The 16541-nt window shown below is 46.7% G+C and overlaps 1 protein-coding gene across 5 annotated transcripts in view; it reads right to left on the reverse strand.

Annotated features, from left to right (window-relative positions):
* Positions 1-16541, reverse strand: part of HK2 (hexokinase 2) — a 57821-nt gene that overhangs the window by 27659 nt on the left and 13621 nt on the right. For 3 of the 5 annotated variants that reach the window (XM_046660909.1, XM_046660906.1, XM_046660908.1), the window contains one exon: positions 12121-12283. In XM_046660909.1, coding sequence (XP_046516865.1) covers positions 12121-12283 — 163 coding nt within the window. Of the gene's footprint in view, positions 1-12120; positions 12284-13846; positions 14115-16541 lie in introns of those variants that run through there. The other 2 variants (XM_046660904.1, XM_046660907.1) reach the window with 2 other exon arrangements.

Below are 16541 nucleotides of genomic sequence, written 5' to 3' on the forward strand. Positions count from 1 at the left end.
GATATACAGAGACTGGCTCTGAAGAGCCTATTACCTACGTCAGAACTCCAGCCGCTTTTTGCTCATGGCAAGTTCCTGAGCCTCTCAGCCCCAGATGCCTCATCTCTAAAACAAGGAAGTCATACTTCATGTGCTTGTTGTGAGGGGAAAAATGAGACAATGGGCCTCAAGCACTCATCAGTGCCAAGAACTTAGGACACACTCAATAAGTACTAGAAACTTTCCATCCAGGCTCTTAGCAAACACTGCCTGACGCCCACGGTTCAGTCTCTCAGTGTTAGAGATGCTTCATGGACTGAAAAGTAAAATCAACATTGCCAGGGGAGACTGCAGAAACAGTCCAAGAAAAGCCATTGGAATCTGTTCCAGCGACTTCAGCATTCCTCCTCAGGGGTACTAATTTTCCATCCCCTCCCCAGCATCTGGAGCCCCCCTCTCCCAATAGCTACAGTTGTTAGATAGCTGGGGCAATCTCAACCCCACCTAGGGTGATTCTGCCCACCTCACGGCCATGGGCAACTTTTCCAGGCACTCTAGTTCTGAGCCTCCCCCGGTAGTGGGACCTCAGCCAGACTGCAGAAAAAGCTATGTGCTGGTTGTCATGGGGAATGAAAAGGAAAATCAAAGATGAACTGCCTGCATCAGCACTCTGCAGACAGGACACATGCAATCCGCTGAATTGGCGACCATGAGGGTTTGAGGCGGCTGAGGCTGCCCCTCGATGGTATGATTCAAGGGCAGCCCAGCTGGATTCACTGGAGGGGCGCAGCTCCATCAAGAAGGGTGGTTTGGCAGTATTTTCCGATGGACTGAGGGAAACCACAAATATTTACAGTTGATAATTCTGTTCCCAGGAAGGAATGTCAACTCGTGCTTTCTCTTCAGGCTCTGACAGAACAGACGTTTCTCTGCATCTCTTCTCCCCAGCATCCCCCTCCACAAATACACATGATCACAACTACTACAGCCAGGAACTATATTCCTTCCAGAGTTCAAAATCTCTGAGGCAGGCCCAGCATTATGACTTCTGGAGCTAAATCCCGAGGTGACCCCTTGGGACAGTGAACAGGTCCTTCGCCTAGTGTCCAGCTCCACACCAAGCCTGAGAAACCCTCACAGAGCAGCGGTTAAGAGCTGGACCTTAGAGATGGGTCGGCAGGCTTTGTTGTGAATTCCAGCTCAGCTGCTGCACTATCTGTGTGGCCTCTCTGAGCATGGCAACTCACCTGCAGGACAGGGCTCATAATGCTGACTTCTCCCAGGGGTCGTGAGGCTTACACGAAATACAGAACATGTTATATGTGAATATATAGGCACACAGTAAGCCGTCAATAAATGACTGTTCTCGTCACTGTTATTATTCCTTTGTTTGACAATGTAGCTCCTCTCCCAGTTCTTCTCAGCCCCTCCAATCCCTACCTACTCCTACTCCTGGCTCAAGTCCTGCCTCCACTGTGAACCTTCCAGGACATTCCAGAAGCCCAGAGCAGAGAGCGTCTGAGTGTGTGATGGAGCGTGAAGGAGGATCACTGTGGACCTGGGACAGTCAGACTGGATGGGCAGGAGCAAGGCTCTGAGGCAGGAAAGTATGCCTGTAGCAGGTTTCTTAAAGTACAAGCCACGTGGCAGAGGACCCAGCAAGGTCCAGAAAGATCATTCTGTTAAATATCATAGTTTGTTCTGAGGCAATGTATTAAGTAAACATCTCACATTGCATTTGCTCACTGATGGTTCATTTGTTGAACAAAATGTTTGAGTGTCAACCATGGGATTTATATATGAGACTGTCAGATCAGAGGGAAGATTCTTTTATTGTTAAGCATACTTACATGTCAGGAAAACAATTTTAACTTTTTAAAAATAAAAAAATACAAACATTTGATCTTTAAAAGTTGAATCGAGTACAAAAGTGGAAAAAAATCAAAAGCCAACATCTCTTTTTCTTCTCCACATCCTGAAAGTAACCACTATTAATGTTTCTTGGGTATTCTTATTTTATAAAGACAGTGCAGGTTGTTAACGAACACATTCCAAGAAAAGGGTCAGAATCACTAGTTCTAAGGTTATGTATTTTTAATTTGGAAGATGTTGCCAAATTATCTTCCTAAAAGTTCTCACCAGTTTCCACACAAACCAACAGGTGAGTCTCGCTGTCACCAGAGTCCATGCTATGTAGCAATTCATCTTTGCCAGCCTTCTAGGTCAAAGTGGTATCTCATTTTTTAAACTTGGTTTCTTTCTTTTGAGCAAGGTTAGACATTTTGAATTTTTGGCTGGGGTTTTGAATTCCTTTTCCTGTGACTTTTCTATAAGTGTCTTCTGCCTTTAAAAAAACTCATTATTTTCTTAGTAACCGAGAAGAGCTCTTTGTATAATAAGGAAAATAGTTTTTTGGTTGTCTATTTGGAATTATTTTTTTCCAGTTGGATGTTTGTCTTTTAATTTTGTTCATAGTATTTCTGCCATGCAGAAATGTTTAATTTTTATGTTTTCAAAATATTTATGGTTTCTGGGTCTTATGTTGTGTTCCCAAGAAATTCTGAAGAAGATGATGTGGGGTCACCACCCTTCCTGAATCTCTCCAATTCCTCCTAAATGCGGCCAGCACCACTGCCAAAATAAGGGAAGCAAAGTTTCGCCATAGTTTTGTTTAAAAGACCAAATTCATCTTCCATTTTCTTATCTGACTTTTTTGAAAAATGAAGCCCAGAACCCTGTCTTCATCTCTCTTGTCCCTAGGAGAGAGTTTGGACTTTCCCCCCTACAGCTGGATTGTCAAGGTGATAAAACAATGGAAAGGCAGAGGCAGGCGTGAGAAAGATTTAGTTGATTAACAGGCCTTCATGTACGGGGCTGGTCCAGTGGCGCAGCGGTTAATCGAGCACGTTCCACTTCTCAGCGGCCCAGGGCTCCCCAGTTCGGATCCCGGGTGCGGACATGGCACCACGTGGCACGCCATGCTGTGGCAGGCATCCCACATATAAAGTAGAGGAAGATGAGGATGTTAGCTCAGGGCCAGTCTTCCTCAGCAAAAAGAGGAGGATTGGCAGCAGCTATTAGCTCAGGGCTAATCTTCCTCAAAAAAAAAGCCCCTTCATGTAGATCAGAGGGAAGATTCTGACCCTCTGATGTTTTCCATGGAAGAGAAACTAATGTTTGCCAAGTGATGGCCACTTTCTTTATAAACATGATCTCATTCATATAACTCTCAGCAATCCTGTTGGGCATTATAATCCAAATTTTTCAAATGAGAAAATGAAGGTTCAGATCAAGGAATTGAAACCAAGGTTGAAATCCAGGTCTGGCTCTCTAGCAAAGTTTTCTACTGCAACGAGCAAAGGGGCTGCTCATGGGAAAGTTGTAAACCCTCAAATAAGGAGTTCTTCATTAACAATGCCCAGAGCCTAAAACCCAGGGGTCACCAGCAGCCTCCACGCTGGCCCGGGCAGTAGAGGAAGTGATACTATGGTTCAGAAGTTGAGTCACCCGGTTAAGGTCATGCAGGGATAAATGACCATTGGATTTGAACTGACCCTGAAGCCCCATGCTTGTCCCACTGCACCACACCCACATCTCTTCTGGCTCTGGTTCCTGGAAGCTGAGGATTACCTGGCTCAGAATCCAGGATGGAAGCAAATAAGCCATAAAGTGATGAAAAACAAAGCAAACACACCCTAATCTATATCAGTAACTGTGCCCCCACCCCTCCCCGCCCAGCCGGGGCTTTCTAGATGGGAAAGTGCTCTCAGACTTGAGCGGGAAGTGGCAGACACACGTCCACTGGAAAGAGGCAACATGCCCTTCTCCCCAGAGGAACCCAGGATCTGCTAAAGCTTGTCAATGCAGGCTTTTTTTGGGAGCCACAAATTGGTGCCATCTTATACACTTGTACCAAACCTCTGTTCCAACCTTACCGGACACTCTCCAAGCCCTCTCTGCTGAAGTGTCTCCTAATTAAATGCATACCCCTCCAAAAATGGGCAAGAGGTACCAACCCTCTACTAAAAGAAAACAAGTGCTCAAAGAAGTGATGCTGGCTCACAGTTAAGGGAAAATGGCAATAGGAGTATGAGGTTGTGCCATCCTCCATCAAACTGTCCAGCAGTTAAGATTCAAGTTGTTCCCCTTGGCAGAGTTTGTTTGTTGACTCATTTCCCATCCAGCACTGTCATCCTGCCAACTTTCAGTGAGGTTCTTATCAAATACATAAGGTCAGCAAGCTAAAGAGGCTTCAGTTTCTCCTAGGAACCCACCTGTCTCAGGGAAAGGCTGAGGACTAAAATGGCATTTGACTAACCGCCTGAACGCTAAGTCACCGTCATCTTAGTTGATGGAACATCAGTAATGAATTTGAGCGGGCCATCACTCCAGCATTGTTAAAGTCACTCACTACCAGGTGGCCTGGTACCTGACAATGTCCACGCGGTTTCTGAGGGGTGAGGGACAAGGGCCAGTTGAATTTTCCAACAGGGTCTATTTTCAATCATTAGGTACTTGCCACTAATTAAAATAGATTGCCACCTGTTCCTCTCATCAGGAGCTTGAAGTGGTGTGCCAACGAGTGCTCTAAGAGTGACCAGCAAACAGATTTGGCTTGGTTTTGTATTTTTAAGCAGCAGTGCCCTTTTGTCAAAGGCACCTGCGTTCAGAAGTGGCAGTGCCCTGGCTGGTTAAAGCTGAAGCCAGAGCCCAACCCCTCACCCCCAGGGTTCTTCACATGATTAAATGGACTTCTTTGGAATCACAAGCTCCACAAGCCTCCTTTTTAAACAAGTGGATTTTATGGAGCGTTCCCAGAGTTCTGGGGATCCTTGAAGGTGGCCAATTCTGCCCTTAGTGAGGGTTAAGAGAGGCCAATTAAGGCACAGCCTCACCTCCCACATCCTCAGTTCCAATTTTATCTCTTAACTGTCTTATGTATGGCGTACATGAAAGATTTCATTCTGTCTAAAGTTGGGAGTGGGGTCCACTACTTCAAAAATGTTTTAAAAATCACTACTTTGAGAGTCAAACACTGAATCTATTCTAGGATCTCCCAACAAAATACTTCCCAATTCTGCAATGAGTTATTTCAACACTGAGCACTGAAGACAGTTACTAAAAGCTTCTCAGCTGCCTAGTGCCATATGCAACCCAAGTCCCTGACTGGACAGGAAGAAAGGGAGCAACCAGGTGCGCTGTGGCGAGAACCACGACAGGAGTGTTACAGAAGCGACTATTTCTGCTCAGACAAGGGAGCCTTCTTGGGAGGCAACAGGAGCCAGCCAGGTCTTAGTGGACGGATATGCAGTTGCCAGAGAGAGAAAAGGGGGCACATAAAGAGATGTGGAAGTTCATGGTGTGCTCAAGGAATGGCATGTCTGGAGTGGCAGCAACACAGGGCTCCTATGACATGGCTACAAACACCCAGCAAACACTAAGGCCAAGGACTTTGCATTTTAATCAGAAGGTCAGATTTGTGTTTTCAAAAGGGCTCCAGTAGCACTGTGGATGATGGGTCTTGAGCCAGAGAGGCTGGTGAGAGGCTGCTGCAATATGGTCTAGCCGAGCAGTGATGAAGGCCTACCTTCCAGGGCCATGTAGGGTGGTCAGTCACCCTTGTTTGCCCAGGATTGGCATGGGAGTTTCAGTGCTAAAACTGGGAGAGTCCCAGGAAAGCCGGGATGGCTGGTCACCCCAGGGCCACGTTAGATCCAACCATGGGGTCATCAGCTTTTCTTTGTCACCCAACGTCCAAGACATGCAGCCTCCAACTTTGAGGTACAAGACATACATCCATACTTTCACATCCAGTTTCTGAAGTGGCCCTATAATGATTCAATGCCCCCAAAGGAACCTGTTGCTACCTGCCCTGCAATAGCAGGAATGCTTCCAGGGGCCCCAGGTGACTGCACTGAACATTCCAATCTTCCTCCATGGAGTGGCTCTGGGTTGAGGGGGACCTTGTTTATCCTTTAGTTTTCAAGTACCTGCTAGCAATGGGCCACTCTAAGAATGTATGGCATGGACACCAACTAAGAAAAGGACTAAAAAGATAAACCTCCAGGTCTCAAGTAAGTAATCCAGCAAAACTACCTGTGGCAGATACAGGATTCGAGGCACCTATTTCCCGTGTTCATGGAACCACCACAGCCCCTATAACATCCGGTAAGCTCCAGGATCCCAGCTACTCCACCATAATACAATGCCATCTCCACTCAATAGCTCAGAAATAGAGTGACCCCATGTTGCTAAAGCTATCAAATCACATAGTCAGTTAATGCTGGTGTCTGGTACATTCAAGGATGAGGGTAATCTGATCTTCTACATCATTGGTTTTCAAACCATCTTAAGCAACAGGGTGCCAAAAGATAGAAATAGAGAAACACAGAGCTGCTCCAATTGAAGGGAGGGTCTGGGAGCACATAAACACATTTTGAGTGCCCCCAAGCTCCCGGAGCACCATCAGAGAGCACCGTGCTGGTGCCTTCATACTCAGGAGATGTTTCTTAAGCTCAAAATATGTGCCAGTCACAGACAGGCGTAACGTTAGCTCCAGAGATGTGAAACTGCTCTTCAAAAGATTAAAACGTGGTTATTTCAATGTGCTGAGCGTGTTGAGATTTTCAGGCAGGCAGACCTGGGTTCAAATCCCGTTTTAATATGGATTAGCCATATGATTTCAGGTAAATTATTAGAAATCTGATACTCAGATTTCATCATCTCTTAAGAGGGTAGATATTAATAACCTACCTAGCCAGCACCTTCCCTCCACTCCCCAGGACTCACACACACACACACACAAACACACAGGTTTTGGTCAAGATTCAATGCAATGAATGAATGTGTAAAGTGTTTGGCATAATGCCTGATGCATGTAAATGTTTCGTAAACTCTAGCGACTACTGTATGGTGGCTATTTATCACTGCAATCTCTAGTTTATATTACAGGCACCATATAAACCCAGTTATTAACCTGCGTGTGTGCTAGCTATTGATCAGTCTCCACTGCGTGGCTGTTGATATAATGCTGAGCAACCAAGATAAGGGCTCTTTTCAGGGTTTTACCAGCCTCTTTGCAAGCTGTCCCCAGCCTCGTCTCTCTTTATCATATTGTGTAATTGTGTTATATGACCCAGTATCACTCTGTAATCATTTCATCTGTGTAAGCCTTATCTCCCCGAGGACAATTTTTACTGTTCAAAGGCAGGACACGAGGACCAGCCTCAGAGGGGATTCTATGGAACGAACTGAACAGCGAGGGTTGAGTTACTAACAGAAGAATTAATGCATTGTGCTAGCAGTGTAGGGGGTAGGTAAACATAAAACGTGCCACTAGTGATGCACCTAAGGGCCAGGCATTGACTCACCCGTGAAAATAATTCAAAACTCAGGGAAGGGGGGCAGAGGCTCCGTCTGGGTAGACATGGTGCTGGGCGTGCCTCCTGCTGTGGTGCATTGTGGCTGCCTAGGACTGTATTCACAACACAAGTGAGAAGGTCATGTATCCGACTGTCCTCTTAATTCTCAGACGGCCAACCTTCCAGTGTTTCCTCTTTTTACAAATGAGGGAAAGGAGGATGAGGCATAAATGAACTGCTCTAAAGCATACAGCTTGAAGTCAACCCCATTTAAGCCTAGAATTCTGATCGCCACCCCTCACCGCACACTGCCCTGAATCCACCTCTCATCTCTGGCAAGAAGTAGGCACTTCTACAAATGCCCGTCTAGGACAAGACCGGGTGAAGAGCATTTAAGGCAGTGGCTTTCGAAATAAAAGCTGAAAAAAATTTAGTGGGTCCTGACTAGCAACTTTTTTAAAGAATAGAAGATAATAATCTGACTGTGTCACATTTAAGAATGAACACGGGTTCCTGGAACCTGTTTCAGTTGTATATCAATATGTACATGTATGTTTCTCGCTATGAGTATATAGTCTAGAAAAGTTAGAGCCACTGATTTAAAGATTAGGTCCCTCTAGATCAGAGGTTTAGCACTGAGGTTTAATTTTCCAGATCTGAAAGGTAACGCTGGGAAGCAATGGGCTGAGAAAGGTTGAGTGAGGCCAGCCTGGAGCAGGCAGCACTTGAGCAAAGGCCTCCAGCCTTCTATGGGAGAGACACACATCACGTAGCAGCAACAAAGCCCAGACTGTGGCCTGGGCCACGAAGCAGATGCACCAGCAAGGCCCCACGGGCTTTGTGACCACATCTGGGGGAAAGGCAGTCGTCCCTGCACACAGCTGCTCCTCAGTCCCTCATCTCAGCACTTTACTAAGGTGCCAACAACAAAGGAGAATTTCCAGCTTTGATAGGCTTCATCTATTCAAGAGTCACCAATCCTTGTCACCATATTCCATAACTCACAGCCCCAACTGACAAGTGATAAACTTGAAAGCCTTGATGCGGACCACTTTCAATTACACTCCCTCCTGTTCCCCTCCTCAGTTCCATTTTCCTTTCCTTCTTTCCAGAAATAGCCCCTATCATTGACTCTTCAAAGGCAGGACACGAGGACCAGCCTCAGAGGGGATTCTGTGGAACGAACTGAACAGCGAGGGTTGAGTTACTAACAGAAGAATTAATGCATTGTGCTAGCAGTGTAGGGGGTAGGTAAACATAAAACGTGCCACTAGTGAGGCACCTAAGGGCCAGGCATTGACTCACCCGTGCCTATTAAATTATATTCTAATAAGCCTATCAAATTATATTCTAATAATTTTATCTGTGTGTCTCTATAGGCAAGGTATAGCACTGCTTTGAGGGATTTTAAAAAAATTTTTCACTCATTGTTTTTTAGATGTATTCATATTTATATATGCTCCTTTATGTAACATGCTGTCTAGTATTCCACCACATGGATATTCCATAAACTACTTCCAATATGTTGTCATTATAAGCAACACTGCTATGAACATTCTTAGGCATGTCTCCTTGAGTTCATATGGGAGTTTGTGCAACGTATAATTGGAAGTAGAATTGCTGAGTTGTCATATATACATATTTTTAACTAACCTAGTTATTGCCAACCTCACGTCCCAGAATAACCACTATTAATAGTTCAATATATGTCCTTGAGACTTTATTAATCTGTACACACACATATACACATGAGTTTACAGAATAGGAATACTGTACAGTCATGTGTCACTTAACCATGGGGATACGTTCTGAGAAACGCATCGCTGGGAATTTTGTCATTGTGTGAACGTCACAGAGAGTACTTACACGAACCTAGATGGTACAGCCTACTGCACACCTAGGCTCTATGGTACTAATCTTATGGGACCACTGTCGTATATGCGGTCAGTCATTGACTGAAATGTTGTTATGCAGCACATGGCAGTATAGACAAATCTATCTCAAACTTTATGATAAGTTGTAGAGGACTGTTTCCCGCATTAATTGAGCTATATGATGAACTTTAAGGATTTTTCCCTCATCGCAATATTTCAATGAACTTTGTGAGTAAATATACTAACCCACTAGTTCTAGTACACACGCAGAACAGTTTGGGACTGCTGCCATCTACCTCTTTATCTTACAAAGGAGAAAAGGCTGTGACTCCCAGAGAGACAGGGTGAGGAGCTGGTCCACAGACGCCCTGAGCAAGTGAGGAACGAAGGAGCTGCGGGCCGGGCTCCCTACAGTCTGGGCTCCAGCACTCTAGGGGGCACTTTCTCTACTTCAGTGAACAAAACATTCCAATACACTGTAATCCTTCTACACACCATCTCCATTTACACTGTAGAATTTGAGATTATAACGAGGCACTCTGGGTATCACAAAAGTCATGTAAAATCTCCCCGTTCCTGTGTGGAAAGGAGGTCAGGCAGACAAGTCTTGCTCCAGACCCTTCCACCCCAGAAAGCTGGCTGCAGGAGTCAGCCTCTGGCTCCGGTCCTCGGTCCAGGCAACTCCCATTCCTATAGGCCAAAAGCATACTTGCTTGCTCCACTCTGGGGAAGCAGTGGGCCACAGGCAGGCTCTCAGGACTCCAGCCCGAGGTCAGGGAAGGAGACTCAATGGCCACACGGTGCAGTAACCGGTGCACACTTCAAGAGGCAGAGGGAGTCTCCATGCCTTCAATCTCAGGGAAGCAACGAAAAAGTAAAAAGCCAGTCCCATACCTAGTTCGCCCCAAGAAACTGATTCACCTGCCTATAATACAGGCCAGGCATCCAGCCCCAACCCCATTTTAAAAAATCTCAGCTGAGCGTGTGCCATGTGTTCTGGTGCTGAGCACACAGGCCACCCGTGCCCGCACACACGCAATAGATGGGGTACAGTCTCAATGCCTGACCTTTGGCCCATGTGAGTTTGAATCCTGACTCAGCTTCTCGTTAGCTGTGTGAGCCTGGGCAAGTTATTTGACCATCCAAGCTTCAAATGCGTCATCTACAAGAAAAGTAAATAAAATTTGTACCTATCTTATAGGGTTTTGTGAAATATAAATAAGTTACTATACATAGGTGCTCAGAAAAGCCATTAGTCCCATAAGATATGTTCGGGAAATATTTAAGATACTTGCTTAGTGCTACTCCCTGAAATAAAGACAAGGTCCCCAGACTTAAGGAGCTAGTAACTTTATTGGAATGTCAAACAATGGAAGCAACTGTGGCTGCCAGGCAGAGGGAGTGGAAGGTACAGTAAACGTGCCATTCTAGAGGGTATACAAGCGATATCCAGGAATTGGAGGAGGCCCCTCACCTAAAGGACCTCTTTGATGGGCTGAGACACACACACTCAGAGAACAATCCTGAACAAGGTCACAGCCTCAGTGCTGGGTCCAGGCCAGGTCCCAAGGCTTCAGCAAACACACACTCATTTTAGAAATCATAGAAAGGTACAAATCTCGTTAGACAAACCAGGTCCCTAGAGGCTCTCAGGCAGGTAAGCCTCAAGGACAAAGATGAGATGGAAAGGCTGAAGGCAAGTGGCCTAGGAACAAGCCCTGTCCCGTGCCCTCCCCATCCCCATTCCCCGGACTCCTCTGCAGATGCCTCCCCAGCGACCAGCTTCTCGGCAGTCTCCTCCCTCAGGTTCTCAGACTCTAGCTTCCTGGTTCTCCTACCACCCTGGCAGCTGCCTCTCGGTTTCTTTCTCCCACCCTGTAGATGTGGGGAGCTATTCCACACACCTCACTCCTGCTGGCCCCACAGTTACCTCATCTCTAAAATGGAGGGTTATCGTGAGGATTAAATGCAACACTCAGTGTGAAAGCGCTGACACAGCTTAGATCTGTTCCCTTCTCTGAGGATGTTGCCACCCCCCAGGCAGCTGGGCTCCACATCCACGTCCCCTGAGAATCCTCTTTCGTCCCTGCCCACCACATCCCACCAGGTCCATGTCCTGTGCTCTACCAGATGCCTGTCACTCCCCCATCCCCTCCACATATGCTGCTGCTGATGTGCATTCCCACGACAGTTCTGCTCGCGCCCCTCAACACCTTTCAGTCTCTCCCCCATGCTCACCTTTCTTGGATTTGATTAAATCACTTGCTGGGTGGCGCATCACGAAATACAGAGTCTGTATCTAACAAAGGGATTAAACAAAGCTTGACAAGTTCTTATTGCACAACTTCAGAGCCTTTAATACCTTAATATGCGCCGTGGCTTTTCGCATTCTCCCAAGTTTATTTGGACTTCTAGTACTCTTTTTTTCATGGAGTTCAAGAACAATCTAGGACAACATGCACTACACTGTTTCTCCAGCAAGCCTGTGGAATGTGCCGGTTAGGGGTACCAGAGAGCGAGTGCCATGTGATCACCTTAGGCACATTTGCCATTTGTCGCCATCATTGTACGCAATCTCAGCAGGACTACCAAATCCCAAACTGAGCCAAGCAGCCTTTCTCAGCACACGGATGGGAAATAATGGCAGGCAGCCATGCCCTGGTAGGATGACAGAGATTTACTTCTACCTTGACTGCCAAGGATGCCTGCCTTGCCAGTCTTCCTGCCTATCCCCTCCCACAGCCTTCTGTTAAATTCCCTGTATGCTTAAATCAGCCAGGGTTGCTTTCTGAAGCTTGAAACCCAAGAATCTTCACTGGCATGTAGTTCTTTGGGTCCCTGAGCAAAGCCACCCACATCTCCCCCTGGTAATGGAGCACCCAGAGCCATCCCCCCAGGTGCAGCACCTGTCCCGTCTGGAGTGGACCTCACAAAGGTGGGCAGCATTTTCACTGAAGCCGTGGGGTGGGTGGTGGCTGCAAGCCCCTTCTCCATCTCCTTGCGGAACCGCTTAGAGATCTCCAGGAGGGTCTCATCGGAAAGACGCATATGGTAGAGATACTGGTCAACCTGAAAGAAGGGGAAAGAGTAGAGACGCATTGGTTAAATAAATTATGGTATACATCTATGTCATGGAACATCATCACTCAGCCCTTCAAAAGAATACAATCTGTTCTGTACAGGTTGTTAAAGATCATTTAACCAGAATCTATTTGACAAGACTTTGTCTTTTAGGGAAAAAAAACTAAACTAAAAATTAAAATTAGAAAAACAGGTTTAACTTTATTTCTGGAGAATGATGAAGGCATATTAGGAAAGAGAAGAGTTCTCTTCAGAAAGGTTGAGTTTCAGTGTCTGTGACAATATCCCTGGAACCGAGGTTCATTACTGACCCTCATCTCTTGCCCCCCTCCCCCCATACTTCATGAGGCCAGTCATGCCAATCTTACTCCCCTCCCCCTAGGCCAAGCAGCCATCACCTCTTGCCTGGACTTATATATAATCCCCAATTCTACTCTTATCTCTTCTGTCCATTTTCCACCCCCGGCCACAATATACCACTCTCTTGCTTAAAACCTTGCAGTGGCTTCTAATTAGAACAAAACCCAAAATCCTTCCAAGGCCCTATACGATCTGGCCTCTCCCCACTCCTAATCCTGTTGCATGCCTCTGCACCCTTGTGCAGACTCTATCCTTGGTTCCATGCCCCGTCTCACCCAACTCGCCCTCCCCTGCCTTGGAGCCCATTCACACAGGCTCTACAGACCTTATCCTACTCTTCATTTGCTGATCTCTTAGCAATCCTTCAGGCCTCCATCCACAGAGGCCTTCTCTGATCTTCCTAATAAATGGTCAGGACTCCTTGTTATTCTAAGAACTTTTCCCTTTACAGCACCATCCACAATTTGGAAATATCTATTTATTAGTGTCCAAATCATAAGCACCAAGGGCAAGAAGACCCATGTCTATTTGTACACCCTTGCATGCCTGGAGCCTCACACTGTGCCTGACACCTAACAGAGGCTCCATCTACAGAGTAATGCAACCTCTCCTGTCCTCAGAGGCTGGGGCAGGGGCAGCTCTCCCTAGTTACTTCATTGATCTTGTTTCCAAGATTAATTTACGTGAACTTTTCCCAGATTTAAACTGGGAAAAGGAGAAACATCAGGAGTCCCTCTCAGACAGTTTCCTTCTTGAAAGTTCTCATCTGCCTTGGCCATGGATACTCCCAGTTTTCTCCTATCAGGATAGGAATCCACCCAAGGAGGCACCGACATTTCCAGAATATCCCTGCTCTCCGCAGCAGTGTCCAGGACAGGAGAGCATGCTGACCGTGGAAGGACAGGGATAGAATCAGGGCCGTTGGGCCAGGCCCCAGCTGTGCCCTCAAGGTGTGATGGTCATGGTCCTCGCAGCCTCATCAGCAAACTAAGGCACCAGAAAGGACTCTGCTTTTTCCAGCTCCGAAACTCCAGGCCACGTCTGGGAACAACCTTAGATGTCCTCATGGGTCATAGTAATAACAGCAAACCCTGATGAGGCACTGATCCCGTTCTCAAGGGTTTACACCCATTACACCCAGCAACTCATTTAATCCTCACAACAGCCCTGTGAGGCAGGCAGTGTTATTACCTCCATTCTACCGAAAGGGGAAGGCAACGTGCCCAAAGTCACACAGACGCCAAGGGTCGAGCCGGGATTGGACTGGGCCGCCCGGCCCATCTGTGCTCTTGTCTGCTCTGCTAGATGAAGGCCCGTCTTCTGCTGAACAGCGGGGCCCGTATGGGCCAAATGGTTTCACAGCGCATTCAGGCAGGCCACGTCCATCAAAAGGCCATCTTCTATTCCAGTCATCCCCCGACGCACACATGAAGGGTAAGCAGTGGAGGGCACATTCCACGGGGCTGGCCTGATATGTCAAAGGGCAGTAGACATATCTCTGGACGTTATCATGAGTTTGACACATGACCAAGCTGGAGCTCCCACATTACTACTTTCCCAAAGAGAGAAGGAGAGGGCCAGAAGCCACCCACCCCCTGCCTCCATAGATGGCTCTGGGTGTTGCAAAGGAAGCAAGAGTTCCTGGATGGGAGAGCAAAGCCGGTACTGCCTTGTTAAGAAGTTGTCACTTCTTGGAGTGTGAGGTCACAGATGCAAAAGAGCAAAAGCAGACTGGCCACAATTCTCCAGCAGCCGTCTTTAGTTTAACTTTGATGTTTAAGCTGCTACAAGCCTTGTTGGAAATCCAGTCTATACTTCCCATTCTTAACCCTCGAAGAGTCTAACAAGTTAAACAGTCAGCCTTTACTAAGTCATGCTGCCCTCCACCCAATAGGTTATAATCATCTTTCAGTGTTAATTATGACAGATGAAAATGATAATGATGATCATTACAGTCGCTAAACATTTACCAAGCATTTCTTACCTGCCAGGCACCATCCTATGGCTTTATTGACTTGACCTCCATTGTATTTCTGTATTCCTGTTTTACAGGTCAACTTGGTGGTGAGTGGCAGAGTTGGGATTCAAACTAAGGTGTGTCTGGCTCTAAAGCCAGGCCTTGGAACCACCACCCTCACCTGTCCTGTGGACCCTCTTGGTGTGGGCGGGCACTCTCTGCCTTGCAGTTTCTTGGAGAAACCAAGGTCTTGGTTTCTTCTCCATCACATGAGACTAAGAAGGGATATAGACAGCTGTGAAAAATACAATTGTGGTACCCTGTCCCAAATTTCCCTTCCTTGACAGCATGATAATGTAGCCACCCCAGGTTTATTAGGGCTGTTCAGGAAGGGATGATTAATCACCTACTGTCACAGCTTCCTAAAAACACCACTGGGCCCCACCCAGCTTTGGCCTCACTGCTGTGTTGGGTGAAGGGTGGCCAAGGGAAGCAGAAGTTAGAATTAAGAAGCAGCCTTCCACATAAAGATGGTTTTCCTGGACTGGGAAGAAAGTAAATGCAGTTGGCAGAATCCTGTCAACTTTCACCTACAGTGCAGCCAGAGGGTGGGAGCACCAGGCCAACGTCATGGGAGAAAGTCACTTAGGAGACACCAAATGGACACCAGGCAGTAGGACTATGGCTAAAAAATACTCACTCTTACAAAGGCCCTTGGCCAGCCCCATGGTGTAGTGGTTAAGTTTGTCATGCTCCACTTCAGCAGCCTGGGTTCACGGGTTCAGATCCCAGGCATGGACCTACAACACTTGTCAACCACACTGTGGCAGTGACCCACATATAAAGTGGAGGAAGATTGGCACAGATGTTACCTCAGGGCTAATCTTCCTCAGCAAAAGAAAAAAAGAAAGGGGTAACAAGTTCAAAATCCACCGAACATAGACAGCATTTAAGTTTGTCTAGTTTGTCTCTCTCACCCCAATAGTCATATGGCCTAGGTTTGAATGCTTCCAAGCATGACAGACTCACTACTTCTCTAAGTTGGTTAGCTTCTATTGTCGGGTCAGTTCTATTTGTTAGAAAGTCTCTCCTCAATCTGAGACAACTTTCTGATGACTTCTGTCTAGTCTCCATTCTGCCACTTGGGATAAGAGTTCCCAAACCTGGCTGCACATCAGAATGACAGGAGGTGCTTTTAAAAAACAACAGGAATTCCAAAGACCTCATTGCAGACTAACCAAAGTGATGCCTTTAGGGCTGGGTGCTCAGACACTTTCCTCTCTCCTTGGGCTGGGATCCACATGCCAATAAAGTGACAAGGGTGGGCTGTGCTCCTGTCAACACTGCTTCAGGTCATTTTTACTGTTTTTCTGTCTGGGATCTTTGCAAGTCAATAGTTAAGATATGAGGCTCAGTGTGTCCCTGTGAGATAACCTGTGTGGATCCTGGGTGCTGAGAGTTGGAAAGACAAACCCTGTCCTTGTTGGAAACAGACTGAAGTTGTTGGAAACTATCAACGCAGAATCATTCAGGCCAACTCTCACTTGATAGCTGGTGGTGGTGAAGCACAGGCTGTGGCATCAGAAAAATCAGTGTGCAAATCTTGGCTCTAGTACTTGTACCGGTGTGTCATACTGGATGATTCAGTCTCTGTCTGAGCCCCAGTTTCCTCCCTATAAAACAGGATGAAGAGCCCCACACCAGAGTTGCTGGCACAAATGTGGAGAGAAGCGTACAGCTCCAGGCCACCCCTTCCTTTTTACCCCTTCTCCTCTTTTTCTCCTAGACTCCCTCTGCCATGTGGCACCCTGGGAGGATCAAGGACATTTCCTAACCCTGCTTAGTCACCCTCGGGGTTAATGAAACGGAGGCTGTTTCCCCAAATTGTTCCTTCTCTCTCTGCGGTGGGTGTGTGGCCTCTCACAACGG

This window comes from Equus quagga, chromosome 5, assembly GCF_021613505.1.
Source record: "Equus quagga isolate Etosha38 chromosome 5, UCLA_HA_Equagga_1.0, whole genome shotgun sequence".
Classification (NCBI taxonomy): Eukaryota; Metazoa; Chordata; class Mammalia; order Perissodactyla; family Equidae; genus Equus; species Equus quagga.